This window comes from Coloeus monedula (genome assembly GCF_965178545.1).
Source record: "Coloeus monedula genome assembly, chromosome: 5".
NCBI classification, from domain to species: domain Eukaryota; kingdom Metazoa; phylum Chordata; class Aves; order Passeriformes; family Corvidae; genus Coloeus; species Coloeus monedula.
The window spans coordinates 73,067,347-73,084,402 of NC_138785.1; the positions used below are offsets into that span (position 1 = coordinate 73,067,347).

The following is a 17,056-nucleotide window of genomic DNA, read 5'->3' on the forward strand; positions in this document are numbered from 1 at the left end:
GATAATTTTTTTTTCCTTCATGCCAAGCTGTTTTTTGGTGATCAGTGTAAGCAGAGCTGCACCAACCTCCCGTGCTCCTTGGTGAAAGCGACAAGGAAAGCACACAGGTCGCTGGAACGGCATCCTGGAAGCCCAGTGATGATGGTGATGATCACCTGCAACACAAGGAACAGGGAAAAAGGGAAATCTAAACACAAAATAACCACAGAAACACTGGTGCAGACATCAAAAAGGCTGTTTTCTATGATTCATATAGATTTTCCTTTCCTTTAAACCAACCTTAAAATCAGATTTAAAAACGTTCGTAAGAGCTTATTAATTGTCACTATGGTCTCTGAACCAGACCCCAGCAATATTCCAAGAGAAAGATTATATTCCTGCTGCTTTGGCTTTGTTTTCAGCAGATTTCAAATGCTGGGAAGCTCCAAGGAAATATTTTCTCTGAAAATGCTATTTAAAGCACGCCTTAAGTTGGACAATTGTTATTGCCCCTATAGAGAAAGGAGTGTTGTACAGATAATATCAGCAAATGTTAAATATCATGTGCTACCTCTATGCTATTTAAAGGACTTTTATGTTCCAGAGAACAATTCAGTTAAATTATTCAGCAATTCAGAAAAACAAGCTGCTGCTTTAGGGCTAAGTCTCTCTGGACATTAGAGAAAACAGTTCACTTAAAGATCTACACCTCATTTTCTGCCTCTATTCCATCAGGCTGAAAGGCCATTTGCACTTCCAAAATATTGTTTAAATGGAAAAGAATTAAGTATATAACCAGGAAAACAAGGCAAGAAACTGGTGGTAGTGGAGGAGGAGGCAGAGCATGGCTGAACATGATCCGTTTTATTTAGTGTAATTTCATTACACTACAACAGAACTACTGACAGAGTCTTCTAAATATTATATATGAGGGCTAGGAATTATTGTGGAGTTGTTTCCTTACCTTATCACCTTCTGCTTTGCTATCAGGAATGGTTTCTGACTGTTGCAGAAGGACAGGAAGATGTGCTCTCATCACTGGCTTGGTACTGACGCTGCTGACCGTGAAGTGCTGCACAAACCTTCCAAAAATAAAAAGTTTATTTCCTTACAATTGACAGCAAAAGATTTCATTCATATAAATAGCTGGGAAATTACTAAAACGAGTATTAAAAGGTCAAGCTAGAGAGGAAATAATTCATCTCAGAATAAAAACATCCTAGTGTAAAGGCAGAACAATTTAATAAACAATTTTTAGATGGGTATCACATCTACCAAAATATTTTTCTATCTTTTTTACAGAATGGATCCCTTGAGCACAGAAGTAATTCCTCACCTCTCCAATTCTGGAATGGCAGCAGACAGTTTCAGCTCCCTGCATCTTTCCCCAGAAGAAAAAGACAAGGCATTGAAGAGCTTCTGAACACTGGAATGCCTAAAAGAAGGAAAATCATTAATTAGTTAAAGGAGAAACCTAAACATTTATCTTCTTTAAACCACATGGCTACATAATAAATGGTACCAAAAAAAATTAAAATAAAGTGACTGTTGCACTAAGAATGCAACAATTCCTTATTAATTATTATCAAAAACAATAAATAACAGCATTTTTGTGATTACGGCACTGCACTGGCAGGAACTTACAGCCTCTTCTGTTCCTCAGACAGGAATTCCTCCTGGACAACCCTTAAAGATAATCCTGAGTTTGTCTGGTTTTGCCATGAAGAGAAAACCTGGAATAAACCAGATCTGTGCATGAGTGTCACTGTTTTCCCAAATTTGCTTCGGATTTGTTTAGGAATTGGTTTTGCTCACCTAAAAAAGAGACACATTTTCACAAGCCATTAAATATTGCACAATACTGGGTTTGCTGCAAGAGAAGCTGTGGCTGCCCTATCCCTCGGAAGTGTCCAGCTGCTGGATGGGGCTTGGAGCAACCTGGGGTAGTGGAAGGTTCCCTGCCCATGGCAGGGGGTTGGAATGAGATGTGCCTTTAGGTCTCTTCCAACCCAAACTATTTAAGAATTCAATCCACAGATCAGATTTTGTAACCTTTTCTTTGGCTAGACTGGAACTGCTTTAGGAATTTACTGAAATGGCCTCGTTTTCCCTGATAAAAATGTAGGTGTTTATAGCCCAAGTGCCCTACAGCAGGAACTGAATTAATCCAAGTCTCTTTGAAGCACTACTGTAATTTTCATGAGGTGAGATTGCAGCAATCATTACTCAAAATTTAAGAAAAACTCTACTCCTTCCCAAAAGAAAAGGAAACCTTTCGTTTCTCCAGGGAATATTTTGGCTCACATCCTATTGCTCCAGCCAAGACACATTAATCTGAATGGCACTGTGAACCTAGAAATCAGATTCAGATGAATCACAAAGTCCTGTCAGTGTTTGGTATTTCCCTCCTTTTCAGAAGTAAAGGCAACAGCCATTGTTGTTTCTCACAATAACTGTCTGCAAGACAAAACAACTGGGGGGGGACACGACTGCTTTCCATTAAAAACTCAGCATCCAAAACACAAGGGTAGGAGATAAAAACCATCAAAATAAAATATACTTTTGATATTAACAAAGGCAATATTGCTCATGCAGAAGGATCCACACAACTGAAGAAATAACCACTTCAAAACACACAGAAAGGACTCAAAGAAATGCCTGGAAGGGATGGAAAAAAGGAATGGTCAAGGGGAAATTGTGTTCTGTAGGAGTCAAAGGGTTGGGAATAAAGTGAAAACACAGGTCAGGCTAAGAAGTGGAAATACATCCTTTTTGTACAACTTAATGAAAGTTTGAAAAAGAGCTGCTATGGCATTGAAGAAAAAAAAAAAATGAGACAAATCAACACATCCCAAAGCCTAAACAAATCCTCCTCCTGTACCCATCAGAGTGAAGATGTGGAAGGCATCACCCCATCCTCACAGGGTCTGCACACCAGATTTCAGCTCTGTGGGATCAACATCTCAGTTTTTACTAAACCCAGATCTGGGTAAGAAGGCAGCTGCCATTCCCTATTTCCAGGAGGCTTGGAATAATCAAAGCATAGGTGCAGTGAGTGAGGTATCAAGTCAGATAATTTAGAAGAGTAGAAGGAGCACCTAAATTTTAGTGACTCTTTGCAACCTGTGAGGCACACAGACTTTTAGAAAGAACTCTGGAGGGAATCAATATACCTGAAGGTAAACACTGACAAAACACAGTAATATATTTCCATGGCTTACACAACCACATACACTCAATTTGCTGAAGAGTTTTGTTCATGAGAGAACATCCTGAAGTCAAAAGATTTGTTTTATCAACTTGAGCAAAGCAACTGGTGTGGTGCCAGATGAGAAACTTAAACTGCCCTAACTGAACCTCAGTGTGGAACTGTTCAGCAAAAAAAAAAAAAAAATTAAATCAAAGGAGGACAGGAATAAATAGCCCTGAGAAAAAGCAGCAGAGGAAACAAATACCCTCATCTCAGATACTTGGATATCTACAGCCAAAAACCAGATCAAAAGAAAAGCATTGCAACTATCAGAAGAAAAAAGAACTTTTTATAGGCATAGATGAAAAAGGATCTGGTTTTCTTTTATTAGGCCAAATAAAGCAGAAAGAACAGGTCTGACATTTGTGAGTATCTCAAGGATGTGTTCTGGTAGAGAAAAGAAAAATAAAACAGATATAAAAGTAGAATTAATAAAATAGGCTGAAAATTCAAATACAAACAAACAACAGATTCCCAACCATTCACAGAGTGGAACAGTGGGAGGAATTTAAACACTTAAGATAAAAGGAGGAGGCATTTTATGGTACCATTAATACAGCCATTGGGGACTACTCACTGAGCTAGGTGGTCTTTTCCAACCCAGTGTGATGAGCACATCCTAAACCCTTGTGAAGTCCTAAAATCTCCAGGCTCATTTCCTCAAAAGCACTATTGTTATAAAGTTTGCTTTATTAAAAGCCTCTGGAGCACAATGCACGAAGCCAATCTACTTAGGGAATAATACAATGCCATATGGGATACTTAAAAACTTTAACTCCACTTCCCTAAGGATCACGATCCAAATGTGTCTGACCACAAAAACACACAATGGAACCTCTGCCACTCTGTACAATCCCTGTAGCCAATTACACACCAGGGCTACAATGAAATGCAGCTCAGAAAAGGAGCTTTTAGAGCCCTCGCTGCCTTCAGAAGGCAAAGTGAAAGCACATGGGGAGCATTAAACTCAACAAGCACCACCATCACTGGAAATTCATACAGAAATTCAAGTTTCTCACACATCTTTCAACACACAGAGCAATTATGTGGTTTTTCCCGACCAAACTTTTTTTTTTTTTACTTTACCTGTGAATAAAAAGCTTTATAAATCTTTCTTTTGGGGAAAAGTGCAATCATCAGGAAATTGTTCTGGGTATGGAATTCAACAGGTAGATGAGGAAGCAGGGAACTTTTGAAGTCTATGAAGAGTGCGGCAACAACACTGTTGGAATCCTGGAAAAGGAAGAAACAGGACAAGTTGTAATTAACATTTTCTACTTTGCAAGGCACAGGGGTGGAGCAGGAGGAGTGGAGCACCCCTCAGTTTCTACTCTGCAGCTACTGGAGATACCACAAGCTTAAAATAAAGGATCTGAGATTGATCTAAGCATCTACGTTTTGTCCTGAAAACAAAAGCTTGCATTTTAATATCTTCCCTTGTTCCCGCCAAAATCTAGACCCTTCCTCTGCTACTGCTTCAAACAACAAACTCTTCAACTACACCCACATCTCCAACACAGACACAACATGAAAAATGAATTAAATGCCAGCTAAGAAGGTGACAAGGATGGCAAGGTGCTCTTGCAAAACTCTTTGTACCGTGCTCTGGGGTTTCTGACCTGAAAGGATCTGTTCTGCAACAAGACACGAGTCTAAGGCCTGTAATTTAAAGTGCAGGTCCCATGCATGTTGGAAGTGTCCTGTTTCTCTCAGATTCTTTCCTGAGCACAAATTCTAACAAATTTCTTTCTTTTTCACCTGAATTGTCTTTACCAACAGGAGGCTGAAGCCCTCAGGTTGTGTTTCCCTCAGGAGCACTGAACTCAGGCTGTCCAATTTTCATTCTAAGCAAACACAGATTTGTTTTCATTGGGTTGTTTTTTAGTTTGTTTTGGGTTTTTTCCCAGAATGGTGGGAAATGCCCCATCCCTGGAAGGGTCCAAGGCCAGGCTGGATGGGGCTTGGTGCAACCCGGGAGAGTGAAAGTTGCCCCTGCACATGTCTGGGGGTGGAACAAGATGAGTTTTAAGGTCCTTTCCAACCCAAACCATTCCATGATTCTGGATTATCAGGCGTTTATGTGCATCTCTGAAGGACTCTGAAGTGCTTTATGTTCCAGCTTTGACTTGTAACTCTTTTCATACCCAAGTCTGACAAAATCAGAACAATTCAGAAGCATGAAACATTTCTGGGAAATCAGAATTCAATTATTTAGGGCTCAAATCAGAATTTTAGTGGCATCCACTTCACTTTCAATAGAAATAGGCAAAGAACTCACTGTACTCATTCTTGAGAAGAAAAAGCTCAAGTTTGGGAACTGTTACATAAGAATTGGGATCAACTCTGAGACATTTGCAAACAGAATCCCTCTGCTTTGCTGACTGAGGGATTAATTATAAAAATAATCCTCTCAAAGTCACTGAGGTTACTGAAGAACATACAAAATAGTCTCCTAAGACAGAACAATTTCTTTTAAGAGAAAATGGCTTTTGGAACAGAACCCACAGATCCTGGATTCTGCAGGATGGCTCAGAGATTTCCTGAGAAGTGACTCCAAAGCCAACTCATCCATGCTGCAGTCAGCATGAGAAGCATCCAACAAATCTGCTCCTGGAAAACATTTTGGGCTCCACAAATCTAAAAAAGCTGAAAAGCAGCAGCAATAATCCCCACAGACACGAAGTTGAAAGGCGCCAGCTCCCAAGTTTTACAAGATGTTAATGTCATTGTGAAATCTAAATATTGCTTGGTAGTATTTGTTCACTTGATGAATGGCCAGAATCTCCCCTGCCCTCCACGTCCATGAGCCCCAGGGATTTCAGGAGCTCAGGAGCAGCTCAGTTCCTCACAGCACAGGAGTCTGCAGCACGTGCTGGAGCAAAAGTGTAGATATTTTCAAGTGAAAAAGAAGAATACCTCACAGGCATCGTGAAAAAGCTGCTGAACACTGCACATCACTTCGAGGCTTGGTATCTTTTATTTTAATCTGAGCATTAAATTACCCTTTTTCTTTTCCATCCATATTGCTGCAATAACTTTTGCAAAGAGCAACCAACAATTACCCTGCTTCTCCTGTCACTTCTTAACAGTTCAAACCCTCCACCCTTGTATTCTGCCAAGTCAGTAGAACAATAATACACTCCCTGTCAAGGCTTAGCTTCACACAGAAATCTGGCATCAGTTCAAGAATGATGGCCAGGTCCCAAAAATAGCAACTGCTATGAAAGTGAGTGTCTTGACTCAAACAATAAAAGGAAGGTCAGTGTTAAAATAGCTTCTTAAACTACCAAGGGGCAATCAATATGATGTCCAAGAAAAGGCAGCTAAGGTAAGAGTCTCTGAGCTGCTGTGTTTTCATCTCAATTGAATCACACATTTTTATTGTATTTTCCTGGTTTCCTGTATTGTGTGATGAAATCACCCCGCACAATGTTGCAGGAGGCCACTGAACAAATGGGGAATACTGTACCTGAACAAAAGGGAAACTAAAGGAAACTGATTTTTTTTTTCCAGTGTTTAGGAAACAGTAACCAACACAAATAATCTCTTTTCCACCCTGAAGAAGTGATGGTTAACTCAATGTCTCTGCCTTGAGGAGGAGAGAGCTGAGCTGCCATCATTAACCTTTCAATTCCCACTGAGCCTGAACACTGCTCCGGTGGCAAAGTCATAGATTCCAATATATTTTTAATAAAAGGCAGCATTTTCACCCTCCAAACACCCTAGGACTTCACCATACCTTGACTGTTCTCTATCCATCACTTCACACTGTGAGATGTTTGAGGAATGTTTTTAATAAAAAGCAGTTTTCACACTATTAACACCACATTGCTAACTTCCAATACAAAATTCTCTCCTCCTTACTCACTAATTTTAGTTAATCAACACCAAAAGTGCCGAGATTTGCATCAGTTATTACAGTTGTACAGACACTTAAAACTGAAGCTAAAATCTAAATTTTGTACCAGAACTCAACAGAATTATTGTTAAAAATTGATAAAAACTTATGACAGTAGGAACAGAAAAAATACTCACCCCATCATAGAGAGAAATGGAACTCATGTGGTTCTTGGAAATGGAAATGCTGCCGTGGTGGGGATCAAAGAAGAGAATGCCATCGGAAAAGAAATACAGTTTGCCTAGAATTTGAAGGAAAAAGGATTCTATGAGGTATAAATCAACATTTCAGCTTCTCATGATGACTGTCTCTTCTTCCTGAGGAAGAAATCTATGTTCTTGCAGGTTTTTGTTGTATTTAACAAGGAGTAAATTTGATTTGGGACAGTATTTAGTGAGCACAACCAAGGGCAGGAAGCATGACTACGACTGCATTTGACTTCCTCTGACCCCACAAAACCACTTACCATAAATATTCTGAGGCACTTTTTTAAATTTAAAAGCAAAAAAAATTCCATCCTGTCAAATTTCAAACTTCCAGAAATGCAAAATTGACAATACAAGACCTTGAGTAAAGATTGCATCCAAAATACTTGAAAATGTAAACATTGGAACAAACTGAACAGTATAAAAATGTTTGAGTGGAAAATTGAAGCATTGTCTAAATTTAGTTTAAATTTTTAAAAATTAACATAAAATTTACCTTTTAAAATTATTATTTAACTAGACACTTAAATTTCAAATGTAATAGTGTTTAACTGATCCATTTAACCATTATAACAATGTTTAACTTGTCCACTTAACCATTATAACAATGTTTAACTTGTCCACTTAACCATTATAACATTTACATTTTGGTTCTTAACAAACCTGCATGAAAGAAAGCAGCTGAAAAAAAGAGAAGCAGCAAGGCTGGGTGATACCATGAAAAAAGAAAATTCCACTGAAGTGGAATAGAAACTGGTATCAGCAAAGAGCTGATTTCTGACAGGAACAAGAAAGAAAATGCCCAGAGAGCTGGACCTCTGCTACCAGTGCTGGACCAGGCACTAAAAGCAAGATCACATTCCATACTGGGAAGTTTATGAGTCAAGGGAAAGGTTCAATATTTTCTGTAAGGAAAAAAAAAAGCAAAGGAATGAAAATATCCAGCTAAAACTGCTTGCACAGGTAGCATAAACAGTGCTGGGAGGAAATAATACAGAAACAAAGATGCTTTACTCTTGAAATGGCAACTTGGAATAAAATCTTCAAAAATTGTTCAGTACTAAGGCTTTGTTTTAATAAAAATGGCTTTAAGCTGAAGGAGAGCAGGGTTAGATGGGATACTGGGAAGGATTTTCTGGCTGTGAGAGTGCTGAGGCCCTCGCAGAGACTGCCCAGAGAAGCTGTGGCTGCCCCTGGATCCCTGGAATTGTCCAAGGCCAGGCTGGATGGGGCTTGGAGCAACCTGGCATCATCCCATGGCAGGGAGTGGGATGGGATGGGATGATCCTTAAACTATTCCATGATTCCATTCACCTTTTGCACCTCACACTGCCAGACTACAGGGCTGCAGCCTCAGCAGAGCCCAGATTTGAGCACAACAAACTGGGGAACAAGATCAACTTCACAGTCACCTGACACCTAAGAAAATCTCATCCTCCTTGCAGTGTTTCATAATGGCCCTTCCACCAGCTACTTGTAACTCTCCAGCCCAAGAGTTAGCAAAACACTGAACTCCACAAATCTCCCAAAAAAAAAAAAAAAAAAAAAAGGAAAAAGTAAATTGCTCTTTTGGGTCACTTTTAACAAAGCCCAAAAAAAATCCAGCATTCTCCAGTTATTTACTGAGTGAACAAGTGCCCACAGCACTGCATTGCAAAAGAGCTGAATATCACAGTCTGCATTAACCTCTTCTCTTTGAAATCTGATCAGTTAGAGCAAAAGCAGCTTCCCTTATGTGAGGGTTGCTGTTTAATTGCCTTGCACATCATTATTTATCCTCGACACCACAGGGCAAAGACAATAAAGCCGAAGGTTCTCCTCTAAACTCTGTCAGCACCAAGCACTTAATGTCAGATAATTCATTACCTTCTGCTGCACATCAGCACTGTGACAGCAACACCTTCTCTGTACATCAGAATATAAAAGTATTGTGCCTTAAAAAGTATCTATTGATTCAAGGCCCAAGGAAGAGAGGGAAATCCAACAGTGCCATTAAACTGCCTTCAGTCTTATTCCTGGGATATTCATGTTATTTAAGTTCCTGAAGCAAAAGGCACCAAAAGAGGAGGAATAATCCAAGACTGCTGCCAGTGATCTTGTGCCAAAAAGCTGTAACTGGGTTGGATCTGAGAAGAACCAAGACCAGGCATTTTTCTGTAACACAGTGAGCACCTGTGCTGACAAGCTCTGAATTCCTGAGAGAAAATGACAATGGAAGAAAACTGGAACGCATCAGCTCCAGGAGCAGGCTTTGATAGGAATATTTGCTTTCTCCCCCTGAGCTGGGAGCCCATGGCACTTCTGCAACACCCAATCTTTCCAACCCCACGTTCGTATAGATACAGAAAAGGCAGAAAACATCTGGCACCTCATCTGTCAAGGACAGGAAGAGCCAGTCTGTGCATGTTCTGAAGGTGAGCTATGGAGAAAAGCCACCTCCCAGGTCTGCAAAGCCTCAGTGACCATCATGGAAGAAAGAGTGCCATGTGCCTCCAAAGCCTGCAGCTCAGCAGGAATCCTCCTTCCAGGACCAGGAGTTTCAGGCAGAGGTTGGGGACAAAACAACCAGACATGGAATTTAACACAAGAGACTTGTAAAGGCAAATTGAAACCTTAAGATGATGGCATAGTTTGGCTCACCAGAGTGTGATCCCAAATCCTGTCTCTCTCTCTCTGTTTAAAAACCAAACCAGAAAAGAACAAAACAAGAAAAAAACAAGCAAAAAAAAACCAAACCAACTACATCTCACCTTCTGCAGGCACAGCCTGTGGATTGCTGGAATAGACATACACTCCATCACCCCCAGTGAGTAAAGTGCCCAGGAAAGATTTGTCTTCCTAAACAGGAAAAAAACAACAGCAGCATCACAGACTGGATCAAGGACTAATCCAGGCAGGAACATTTTCTCCTGCTTTTGCTCCAAGAGAAAATACTTTCTTTTCAAACAGCATCTGTCAGAACTTTAAAAGAGTTTTATCCCGCTTGGATACAGAAGGACCAGGGAAAGAGAGCAAGGCAAGAGGAGAATTTTTAAAAGCCTTCCCCCCATTTTGGTTTTGCCAGCAGCTATGAAGTTACAAGTTATTGTCACAACCACAAGGCTGAGCTTTTTGTTTTTAGTTTGTCAATCCACTGAGCTAAAAGTATATTACATGAAAATAAATCTACTTATAATGAACATTCCTGAGAACCACAAATTACACCACAAATGTGAAACTCATGTAATCTAATGTGTTCCCAGATTCCAAACTCTTTTTTTTCCCTAGTGCTTAAAGTGTTTTCCTTTAGACATTAGCATGCTAATTAAGTTAAAAGAAAGTTGCATCGAGTTTTGGGGGCTTTTGGAATCATACGAGCTCCATGAGTAATGTTTAGTGAGACTTCCATGAAATCATGGTTTTATTAGAACTCTTTTTGCTCTTGGGTTTTGTGATTCTTTGAAATAAAGGAACCCTCAAACTTTTACACACAATATAATATTTTGTATGTCAAAGTTTGAAAAAGGCAGGGCAGAACAGGCAAGTCTTGGAGAAGAGAAGTAACACACGAAAATAAAGGAGGGTTTGGTAGGAGTTCAAGTTTTTCAAATACTGCTTCATCAAAGTGTAACTTCTTAAGTTTAAAAAAATATTTCATTTTACCTTCAATACTTCTTGTGCCTTTTCAGACAGTTTCACATCACTGTCTTCAACCTGCAGCCAGAAACAGCTTCCATTTGAATGGTGATTTATATAAATAAAGGAAGGCTAACGTTAAATAAAAACCACTAAAGGAGTTTTGAGGCAAACAAGAACCTCAGGTACCACAGACAGAAAAAGCCCTGAGCCCAGAGTGCTTTAAAGACAGTTTTGTCCTCTTAACACTCTGTTACCATGGGACCAGAATAATTTCTTGCACTACATCCTCCTCATTAAATTGTTTTATAGACTTAAATAATATTATATAGACAGAAAGTGTATCCCATCCAGTCCTATCTTTTATTACTGTTCAAGCATGCACTGCCAAAGAGCAATGCCCAGCTTTGTTACAAGCTTTGGAATTCTCCCTCTAAACTGTGTAGTGCATTAGAGCCCTGCAATCAGACCTTGCTTTCTTTTGGGGTAATCTAAAGTGCCCCACAATAAACAGATTTTTCAAAGGTCGAACTGTGCACTTCAAAAACACCCAGACTTTCAAACAGCTAAAAACCTGACATGGTGAAAATGAAATAATTTAAAACTTGTGCTATGGATGGAACCAGCTTGTTTCCACTTAGTTTTTCACTTATTCCCCCTATTTAAAAAATCAGAATATGTGAATATTACAGCATTCTGTTCCAGTGCCCAAGGTCCATATTTTCCCCCAGACATCCCCACTCCCACAGCAAGTTTTGCTTTGTGGATGTGTGCGTGGATGAGCTGAGCTGAGGCTGTGTGCCCTCACTCACCAGCCAGGAAGCAAATCTCGGGATAGCTGCGGTCAGGATAACGTGCCTGGAGTCTGGACTGATGCTGCCATCTGCAGGGAAGCCACGGGAAGCAAAGCAGTGGAATCAGGGAATTATTAAGGTTGGAAAAGACCTCCAAGGTCACTAAATCCAACCTTTGACCTCGTATCACCATGGCCACTAAACTAATAGCACCCATATAGTTCAGAACGCCCAGTGAGTTACTTTTAAGACTTGAAGTTTCTTTAGTAAATCTGAAAATCTTGTTATTTTAAGGATTTCTGAGTGTCTAAATGAAGCTTTCACAGCAGATTAACTCCCAGTCCTCTTGTGCTCTGACACACCCAGAGCTGGCTACAAAGTTCCAAAGAAATCCTGATTTATTCTGGTCTTTCTATGGCTTCTTCCTTTGCTCTTCTCCCCACCAAAAGGGTTCCAAACCCATCCAGGTAACAGCAAAAACATCCATTGGAATTCCTCTGGCTTTCCCATCACAGCAAAGCCAGCAGAAGGACAAGAGTGGTGGCAGAATTTAAAACACTCACCTTTTTCTTTGACCTGTATCTGTGATGTCAGAAAGGACTCCGAAAACACAACGGATCCCAAGCATCCTCTTCCCGTGAGCAGGTCTGGAATGTCAAACACCATCATAGATGCCTGCAGCAATCCAGCAGTTGGAGGGAAAGGGAAGAGAAAGCAGAATTTGAAATATTTCAATTGAAACAGTAAAATCTGTATTTTTCAAACATCCTAAACCACCATTCCTATATCGTGGTGAAAACCCAAGAGCATCAATCCGCGGTAATGTTTTATTCTGAATTCTGACTTCTCGTTAAATTTGTTCCAGCATCTGAAATCTCTCTCATCTCTCCTCTTACACTTGTATTCCCATAAAAATCTCAGCATGCCCCACAAAAACAGGCACTTGAGCTCTATTTTCTAATTAAATAAATATTATTATAACTTACCGTTTTGATCAAACTCAGACTATCCTCGTTATCTAACGGAGTAATTCTAGAACAACAATGACAATTAAATATTTAAATGTTAGATCATTTTTCTGTGACTCCCCAGCAGCCAAAAATACTGTTTTATTTTAAAATACACTCTTATTTGTGCAGGTCATTTCAGTCAATTAGTGTGGGGATTAAATAAGTACAAATTTGTGATATCTACTAAGTTAAAAGCATTTTTAAAATGAAACTCTTAATGAGCTCATGCTGCTTCTACTCATTAACAGTTAATAAAATTAGTCTGCCCAACTGCTTTTTATTCCTTTTAATGTTTTTAAGATTCCACAGAATTACAGATATGTAATCACTGAACTATCTCATACTCAAAAGCATTTAGCACATCTCATATGAAATAATCAAACATGAGGTTTCCAAGAAGAGAAAAATTCATTTATTACTGTATGAGAAGCACTAATTAATAACAAGAAGTTGTAAGACAGTGATACAAACCTGCCATGGTTGTTCACAGCCTGAATTTGAAAAGCAATTTTGGAGCTGTAGAACAGAAATTGTACAGGTGAGATGTGTGGTTTGTACTTTTAAATGTAAAAAATAAGCAGGAATAGACTTAAAGGAAAATAAGTGATTAAGAAAGCAGGAAAATTGAATAATTATAATGATTTTTAAAGTCTGAATGCATTATGAAGTCTTGGAATTTGGCAGCCAGGCAAGTTCAGTTTAAAATTAATATTTCTCAGTTTATAATGAATATTTTTTCCCCCAAAGAAACCAATCCAGTGGGACAATGAGCAATCAGTAACTATGGAAATACACACCGTAAAGCAGATTTCAGCTGTGCTAAGCCAACGGTGTCTAACACAGACAGGAGCACCTGCTCTGCCACCTCCTTTGCCTGAAAAAAGGAAATAAAGAATAAAATATCATTTTCCCATCCTTCCAAATCCCAGCAGCTCCAGGAGCACTCATGACATCAACAAGAGACACTAAACAGTAACACACTGATGCACCAGGCTAAAATTTGTTCTTTCACAGATCTCATTTTCCTTACTATGAGGTCAGGAAAATTCACCAGAAGCTGGAAAAACCAACTGGAGATGGGTAAAATTAAGGCACACTCTGAAATCTCTCTTTTTTCTTAAACAGAATTCAGAGACTGGTTGGAGGCCACGGTACGAACTCGACTCACGTCATAACATTGGAATTATTTTGGTTTTCATTTTGGTTTGCACGTAAATCTCAAACTGCAAGCAATCCAAATCAACAATTACAGAGAGAGAACAATTACAGGGGGCTTCATTTACCTTGGATTCAGTGGAAGTTTTAGCATAGCACTCAATGCCAGCAAGCACAGCCTCTACAACAGCAGAATATATTTGCGACAACAGCGTACTGAAGAGAAATACAAACACAACATTTACTGGACAGGTAGAGTTTTCTTCCTCCTCTCTTTAAAGGAGCAGTTTTTTCCTCTCATTGCACAACTCCCTTAATAATAAGGAAGGGGTCCTTGGTGAAATAAGTGGAGAAGTAGCTTTACAGTTAAGCTTCTTGTGTAAGAAAATTCAATTAGAGCAAGGAAATTGCTCAAATTACAGGATATTTTAGGAAAATACCTCTTGACACAAATGTATCCGGTGCTTTTGTTAGTCAAGAATAAAAAATATGTTTTACTGTTGACTTTTGCTGCAGTTGGGTTTAGAACCACATCCTAAATCCAGGGCCTGGAGTGCCAGGACATGGGGAATGGCTTCACATTGACAGAGAGCAGGGATAGATGGGATATTAGGAAGGAATTGTTCCCTGTGAAGGTTGTGAAGCCCTGGAATGGATTTCCCAGAGAAGCTGTGGCTGCCCCTGGATCCCTGGAGGTGTCCAAGGCCAGGCTGGATGGGGCTTGGAGCAGCCTGGGATAGTGGGAGGTATCCCTGCCCATGGATGAGGGTGGAATGAGATGATCTTTAAAGATCTCTTCCAACCCAAACCATTCCACAATTCCATGAAATCTCAAACTCAGCTTAGTCCAATTCCCTTCTTAAAAGGGGACTGAAAAAATTGTACAGAAACAAACCAAAGTCAGGCGAAGCCAGGAATGACTTTCAGTTATTTTGTAGCTCCAGAACCACTGGGAAAAACCCACATGTGCCCAACCAAGCAACATCAGCCCCTGTTTTCTTGCTAAATTATAACAAAAAGATGAGCAGATCAACAAAATTACTGCTTCCCTAAATTTTAAGTCCTCTCATTTACTCCTCTGCCACTGCCAATATTGAGGGAGGGAAGAGGGGGCAGGAAAGAGAAGGATACAGCATTTAAGCCATATGCAAAGCATTCCTGAAGGATGGAAAAAAAGCATCTGAAGATCCCAGATGTGGAGGAACCTCAAAATGCACCAAAGCTTGTCTTTGATCATCCCCAACAGCAGCAAGTGATTTTAAAATTCAGCCTTCTCCCTGCTTTTTCAGGTTTCTTGATTGCAATTTCCTGTGCTTTCATATGCACTTAGCATGTTTTCACTGCACCCAGTAAAGGAATGTAATTCCTTCATATTCTAATTCTTCCAGACTTTGTAACCATTCCTATTTTCCCTCAAATTCACCTATCTATTTGTAGGAAAACACCTCAGTGAGGTGTCCTTTACCTTACTCTTCTTCCCACTTTAACATTTTAAAGCTAGGAGTGCAAAATGTAAAACAACATAGTTGCTTTTGAAGCATTTTCTTAAAAAAAACAGAATCACAAAATTCACCCCAGTTTATCCTTCAATTTGCAGAGTTGGTTTATGCACTCCAGCCAATCAATACAGCCAAACTTGGACTGAATGGTGTTCATGAAATACTTTCATTTCATTTTTTATAAAATATTGACAACTGTAAGAAAATATTGACAACTGTAAGTTACAGGACTCAATGCAAACTAAGCCAAAAATCATGAGTTCAGGTTTGTCAGAAAAGCCAATTATGCTGCTGTTGTTGAAATTAGATTATTTGAACCAATACAGGGATGCTTCCAAGAAAATTATATTCTTTTAAAATTACTGCCTTTATCAACCCCTGCTTTGTTCAGAGCTTCTCTATTCACCTTGATTAAAAATGTACTTAGTACAAATGATTTTTGAAGAAGGACAAGAAGTGTTTGAGGAGAACATACAGGCAAGAAAAATACCTGCTGGAGTTTAGTTGTCTATGAAAAAAGGGGAAATCTGCTGCTCAGTGCAGTTACTCTGTTTTTATGTCTCACAATTACCAAGAGCCAACAGTATTTCGTGTGAGAGTACTGACACATCTTTAATATCTTGCTACCAGGTCACACAGCTTTGCAGAAGCAAAGACAGGCTCCTAAAATGATCCCAACTGACAAGGAGGACAAAATCTCTAAGGAAAGGTCTGGTTTATCAAGAGAGAGAGCAGGACCAAAGCAGATTATCTACTGTGTTCTCAGCTGGACAGGGAACTACAACAAGCAGAGGAAGTGGAAATCAACATGGATAAACAAAGTCTGATTTTGAGAAGGTTAAAATGAGCAGAAGCTTTGCAGCTTCCCAACTAAAAAAATTAACTTTGATCTAACTTTAACACAGTGAAATTCTTCACAAGTTTTGAGTGTTCCCTGTTGGCATTCTCACTAAGCATCATAAATCTTACACATTGTTCATTAAACTGGTCTAAAAATTACTTTTCCTTCTATCTGTGCAAGATGCTACAGTGCAAGATACTTTTCCCCTTGGTATATATGAAGTATCTTGTAAAATATTTAAGTGACTGTTAAGATTATTACTTTTTTTACTACAATTTGAGCAAAATTTACTATTATTTCCTTTCCTACTCTGCTGCTGCCACACTAACAACTCCTAACTGCACCCACTGAAACTCTCCATGAGCATTTTGCCTTTGAAACCCTGTCCCAGGCACATTATTCTGAATAAAAATGTGTCTGCAAATGCCAACAGCCACTAAAAGCATGTTTCACCTACTGCCACGAGGTAGAAAGAGAGAAGAGTAAGGAATAACATAAAAAGTTGGCAGCTTACACTTGGTCAGTTTGCTTGTGCATCTCATTGTCATTTCCTGTATTAATAAAAAAAAGGTTTGGTTTAACCACTTTAAGAACATTTCTGCTGCACATCCTACATGAAATTTATCCAGTATTTTATGTTACTAGGACAAACACAGGCTGTAATTCCAATCCTCCAACCGTCTTCCCTTCAGCTTTTCTGAGCTCAGTATGATTTCAAGATAACCCTAAGGACTGACTTTATCTATGGACTCTTCCAGCCATTTGAAATACCTAAGAAAATGGTTTTTAAAAATTTTACATGGCTTGTT

General features: G+C 39.3%; 1 protein-coding gene across 2 annotated transcripts in view; it reads right to left on the minus strand.

Annotated features, from left to right (window-relative positions):
• DNAAF9 (dynein axonemal assembly factor 9) overlaps positions 1-17,056 on the minus strand; it is a 67,361-nt gene that overhangs the window by 22,066 nt on the left and 28,239 nt on the right. For both annotated transcript variants that reach the window (XM_082281950.1, XM_082281949.1), the window contains exons 12-26: positions 16,762-16,798; positions 14,036-14,123; positions 13,550-13,626; positions 13,224-13,268; positions 12,729-12,774; positions 12,306-12,417; positions 11,761-11,831; positions 10,976-11,026; positions 10,084-10,171; positions 7,265-7,368; positions 4,316-4,462; positions 1,624-1,712; positions 1,316-1,414; positions 944-1,061; positions 67-155 (exon numbers count right to left, since the gene is read on the minus strand). In XM_082281950.1, coding sequence (XP_082138076.1) covers positions 67-155; positions 944-1,061; positions 1,316-1,414; positions 1,624-1,712; positions 4,316-4,462; positions 7,265-7,368; positions 10,084-10,171; positions 10,976-11,026; positions 11,761-11,831; positions 12,306-12,417; positions 12,729-12,774; positions 13,224-13,268; positions 13,550-13,626; positions 14,036-14,123; positions 16,762-16,798 — 1,261 coding nt within the window. The remainder of the gene's footprint in view (positions 1-66; positions 156-943; positions 1,062-1,315; positions 1,415-1,623; positions 1,713-4,315; positions 4,463-7,264; positions 7,369-10,083; positions 10,172-10,975; positions 11,027-11,760; positions 11,832-12,305; positions 12,418-12,728; positions 12,775-13,223; positions 13,269-13,549; positions 13,627-14,035; positions 14,124-16,761; positions 16,799-17,056) is intronic.